The sequence below is a fragment of the Mesocricetus auratus genome, unplaced genomic scaffold (assembly GCF_017639785.1).
Source record: "Mesocricetus auratus isolate SY011 unplaced genomic scaffold, BCM_Maur_2.0 Super-Scaffold_100040, whole genome shotgun sequence".
In the NCBI taxonomy this organism is placed as follows: Eukaryota; Metazoa; Chordata; class Mammalia; order Rodentia; family Cricetidae; genus Mesocricetus; species Mesocricetus auratus.
Genome location: NW_024429217.1, coordinates 562184 through 567663, shown reverse-complemented (window position 1 = coordinate 567663; position 5480 = coordinate 562184). Strand labels below are relative to the sequence as shown.

General features: G+C 38.3%; 1 protein-coding gene across 1 annotated transcript; it reads left to right on the top strand.

The window, feature by feature from the left end:
- The first annotated feature begins 411 nt into the window (after nucleotides 1-411).
- Nucleotides 412-1379, top strand: LOC101843332 (olfactory receptor 18-like). The gene has a single exon (XM_005077307.2). It carries the CDS (start codon nucleotides 453-455, stop codon nucleotides 1377-1379), a length of 927 nt encoding a protein of 308 aa, XP_005077364.1. The 5' UTR covers nucleotides 412-452.
- The last annotated feature ends 4101 nt before the right edge of the window (nucleotides 1380-5480 follow it).

Genomic DNA, 5480 nt, shown 5'->3' with positions numbered 1-5480 from the left:
AGACACTGGAGTCTCACAGTCTCTACCAAGCACATATCTTGTTTGGTGAATTTCTCACCATACTCCCTTTATTTTCTTTTCCTTTCTTTTCTTTTCTTTTCTTTCCCTCCTCCTTCCTTCCTTCCCTCCCTCTTACATCCACTCTTTACTCCTTTTTCTGGAGACATTAAATTTAGTATCTTACATTTACTTGACAAGAACTGTAGCATTGATATACATTCAAATCATGGATTCCACTTCTTAAATGTTCCAAGTAACTACAAAACAGATGACAAAGCTCCTAGTCCATGAACCTTAATTCTGAAAAAGTAATGTTTAAGCCTTAGTAGTACTTATGTATGACTGCTTTTATATGATTGCTGGATTACAAAAATACAGGTATGTAGCCAGTTGCCTCTATAGTCCATAATTCACTACAACAGTCTTTTTGTTTTCAAAAGATGTCCTAGCCCATGGAGCCATACAATTTAACAGGGGCCTTGGAATTTCTCCTCCTTGGACTCTCAGAGGATTCTGAACTTCAACCCACCTTATTTGTACTATTCCTGATCATATACCTGCTAACAGTACTCGGAAATATGCTCATCATCCTAGCTATCAGCTCTGATTCCCACCTCCACAGCCCTATGTATTTCTTCCTCTACAACCTTTCCTTGTCTGACATGGGCTTCAGCAGCACCACAGTCCCCAAAATGCTGATAAATATGCAGACCCATAGCAAATCTATAACTTATGCAGCCTGCCTAAGTCAGGTGTCCTTCTTCTTTCTTTTTGGGTGTATGGACAGCCTACTACTGGCTGTGATGGCCTATGACCGATGGGTGGCCATTTGTCACCCTCTACACTACCAAGTCATCCTGAATCCTAGTTTGTGTAGATGTTTGGTCCTGGTGTCATTATTCATTAGTCTTGTGGATTCACAGGTACATTGTTTAATGGTGTCGCAACTAACATTTTGCACTAATAAAGAAATACCTCATTTCTTCTGTGATGTTCCAGAGCTTCTAAAACTTGCCTGTTCTGATACCTATATCAATAACATAGTCATTTTTCTTGTAAGCATCATTGGTGGCTTTCTCCCTGCCTCAGGAATCTTTTACTCCTACTATAAAATCATTTCCTCCATTTTTAGAGTTCCATCTTTGTATGGGAGATATAAAGCCTTTTCTACCTGTGGATCACACCTGTCAGTTGTTTGTTTATTTTATGGAACAGGCCTTGGGGTGTACCTTAGTTCATCTGTTTCTAGTTCTTCCAGAGAAACTATGGTGGCATCCATAATGTATACCATGGTTGTTCCAATGATTAACCCCTTCATCTACAGTCTGAGGAACAGAGACATCAAGAAAGCCCTCCAGAAAATAGTCAAAATAACCTAATTTAAATAGCTGTATAATTTCTACATATATAGATTCTTAAACTGAGGGTCACATAACTGTGATATCTTGAAAAATGTAGCAACTGTAAAAATTTCTGAACATAAAAAGACCAAAACTTAATGTATACATGTAATGAATCAAGTTGTATCTTGCTGTAATTTTCCAGTTACATATTGTAGCTTCACTGTGGTTTGGTTTCTGAACTATAACTTTAAAAATTGGTGCTGTACATGATTTCATACAATGAGACAATAAAGAATGCATATGGAAATACTTAGGATTGGGTTGAATTTTATCCACTCTTGGATTTAACAATAAGAATTGGTATGTTTTACCATATGTAAGGATGGAAATGTAACGGTTTAATTGTAGGAAGTAAATATTTTCCTAACATGTAAAATTACTGAATTTTTAAAGGTGGTGTTCAAGAATGTTTAATTTTAAAACCTGGTGTTTGTGTCACTGACTTGAGTATCATAGAACAGATATTTTCAGTATATGGTTTCTCAAGAAGGGAGAATCATTCCCTTTTGATTATGAGGTCACTGATAGCATTTCTTTGCTCAAGGACATATGGGCAACATTAATGGAACTCAATACATTATGAGAAAAGAGGTATAAAATTGGGTGTAGAATATATAATGAAGAACACAGGGAGAATTGGTGAGGGGGATGGAAAAGAGGGATTAATATGCCTGTATACATGAGGAAACTTCTGAAATGTAAAGAAAAAAATCAAAGCACTAAAATAATTTTAGCTGGTGATTAAGGCGAAATTTGCAACAACTTCTTTAAGTGGTCTTCAATATACTCTTACCATTCTGTACTGTGTATTTACATAACACATACACCTGTATAGTAGTGACTTTACCCAACATATTGATAAAAGTATGAACGATGAGAAGTTATATATTTTGATATGTAACATATTCAGTGATGATTTTTCTTTATGAAAAAATATAATCCTACATTGAAATAATTATGTAAATTTTTAATTGTTAATGTTAAAAGTTGTATGCATGCTGAATAATTTTTTGCCAACAAATTTTTTTTAATTTATTTTTAAGTTTAAATTCAGATAAAAAACAAGGTTGCTTCACAAGTCAGTTCCAGGTCCCTCTCCCTTTCCCTCCCCTCCTCCTGTGTCCTCCCCCCAACCCTCCCATTATCTCCTCATTTCCCCAGGGAGGGGGAGGCCCTCCATGGGGGTGTCCATAGTCTGTCATTTCATACAGGGCAGGGCTTAGACCCTCCCCCAAGAGTTCAAGGTGAGAGTGCACCTCACATTGTTGGATGGGAGTCCAAAGTCCCTGTGTATACTCAGGATGACTACTGATCTGCTGCCCAAGCCTCAATAGATTACCTAGGCCTCTTCACTGACACCAACATTCAGGGGGTCTTGATCAGTCCCATGCTGGATTCCCAGGCTGATGCCTGGGATTCAAAGGTTAACCTTTGTTAGTTCAGCTGTTTCTGGGGGTTAAACCAGCCCAGTCTTAATCCTTTTGGTCATCAGTCCTCCCTCTCTGTTATTGGCTTTCTTGAGTTCAGTTCAGTGCTTAGCCATGGGAGTCTGCCTTTTCTTCCATCAGCCACTGAATGAAGTTTCTGTTTCCCAGACTCTCTGGCCATGGGATTGTAGGCTGGCACTCCCCAGATCTATGTCTAATATCCATATATGAGAGAGTACATGCCATTTTTCTCTTTTTGTGACTGTGTTACCTCACTCAGGATGGTTTCTTCTAGTGTCCTCCGTTTGCCTGCAAATCTCAGGATTCCATTGTTTTTTTTTCTTGCTGAATAGTACTCCATTGTGTAAATGTACCACATTTTCGCTATCCACTCTTCGGTTGAGGGGCATCTAGGTTGCTTCCAAGTTCTGACTATTACAAATAATGCTGCTATGAACATAGTGGAACAGACATCCTTGTTGTATGAATGGGCATCTTTTGGATATATGCCTAAGAGTAGAGTTGCTGGTTCTTGTGGTAGGTTTATTCCCATTTTTCTGAGGAATCTCCATACTGATTTCCAAAGTGGCTGCACCAGTTGGCACTCCCACCAGCAATGGAGGAGTGTCCCCCTTTCACCACATCCTCTCCAGCATAAATTGTCATCTGTGTTTTTGATTTTAGCTATTCTGACAGGAGTGAGATGGTATCTCAGTGTTGTTTTGATTTGCATTTCCTGGATGGCTAAGGATGTTGAGCACTTTCTCAAGTGCCTCTCAGCCATTTTAGACTCCTCTATTGAAAATTTTCTATTTAGTTTTGCAGCCCACTTTTTAATTGGATCCTTTGGTGTTTTAAAGACTTGCTCCTTGAGTTCTTTGTAAATTTTGTAGATCAACCCTCTGTCAGATATGGATTTAGTGAATATTTTTCCCATTCTGTGGGCTGCCTTTTTATCTTGCTGACTGTGTCCGTTGCCTTACAGAAGCTTCTCAGTTTCAGGAGGTCCCATTTATTAATTGTTGATCTCACTGTCTGTGCTAGTGGTGTTATGTTCAGGAAGCTGTCTCCTGTACCAATTCGTTCAAGGGTACCACCCACTTTCTCTTCTAAGAGGTTCCATGTGGCTGGATTTATTTTGACGTCTTTGATCCATTTGGACTTAAGTTTTGTGCATGGCGATAAACATGGATCGATCCGCATTCTTCTACATGCCAGCCTCCAGTTATGCCAGCACCATTTGTTGAAGATGCTTTCTTTATTCCATTGTATATTTTTAGCTTCTTTGTCAAAGATCAGATGTTCATACGTGTGTGGGTTAATATCCGGGTTTTCAATTAGATTCCATTAGTCTACCTGTCTATTTCTGTGCCAATACCAAGCTGTTTTCAGGACTATAGCTCTATAATAGAGCTTGAGGTCAGGGATGGTGATGCCTCCAGACATTGCATTGTTGAACAGGGTTGTTTTTGCTATCCTGAGTCTTTTGTTTTTCCATACAAAATTGATTATTTTTCTTTCAAGGTCTGTGAAGAATTGTGCTGGGATTTTAATGGGAGTTGCATTGAATCTGTAGATTGCTTTTGGCAGGATTCCCATTTTTACTACATTGATCCTACCTATCCAAGAGCATGGGAGATCTTTCCATTTTCTGAGGGCTTCTTTTATTTCTTTCTTTGTAGATTTAAAGTTCTTGCAATACAGGTCTTTCACTTGTTTGGTTACCATTACCCCAAGGTATTTTATGTTGTTTGTGGCAATTCTAAAGGGTGATGTTTCTCTGATTTCTTTTTCAGCCCTTTTATCATCTGTATATAGTAGGGCTACTGATTTTCTTGAGTTGATCTTGTAGCCTGCCACTTTGCTGAAGGTGTTAATCAGCTGTAAGTGTTTCCTGGTAGAGTTCTTTGGGTTATTGATGTAAACTATCATATCATCTGTATACAGTGAAAGTTTGACCTCTTCCTTCCCAATTTGTATCCCCTTGATCCCCCTTTGTTGTCATATGGCAACGGCTAGAACTTCAAGTACCATGTTGAAAAGGTATGGAGAGAGTGGACAGCATTTTTTGTTCCTGATGTTAGAGGAATTGCGTTGAGTTTCTGTCCATTTAGTTTGATGCCAACAAATATTTGAAAATATAGTTAACACCATTCTCATCACGAAAATGAAAATATTCAATAAAAAATTAGTAAATTGAATCCAAGCACATACCAAAAATATGACTTCCATGAACAAGTTGGCTTCATCCCAGAAATATAGGGTTGGGTCAATGTAGTCTAGCATATAAACAGATTGGGGCTACTTCTTTTATTGTTTCTCATCTTCCCAGCGAAATTTAAATGTTCAGTGCTTGGGCTTTCTTTCTTTAAAATGGTTTCTGTCCCCATATTGAGATACTTGGTTAACCTACCTCTTTTTTCCTTTTTTAATTTAAATTAGAGGAAATCTTATTGTATGTATCAATCCCAGTTTCCTCTCCCTCCCATTCTCCCATGTCCTATCCCATCCCCCTTCATAAATGAAAAAATTGTATGCATGTTGAATAATTTTTATTTTAATGAAATAAATCTTATGCTACATACCAATCCCAGTTCCCTCTCATTCCTGTCCACCCACTCCCCCCTCACCATCTCTGCATCCCATCCCC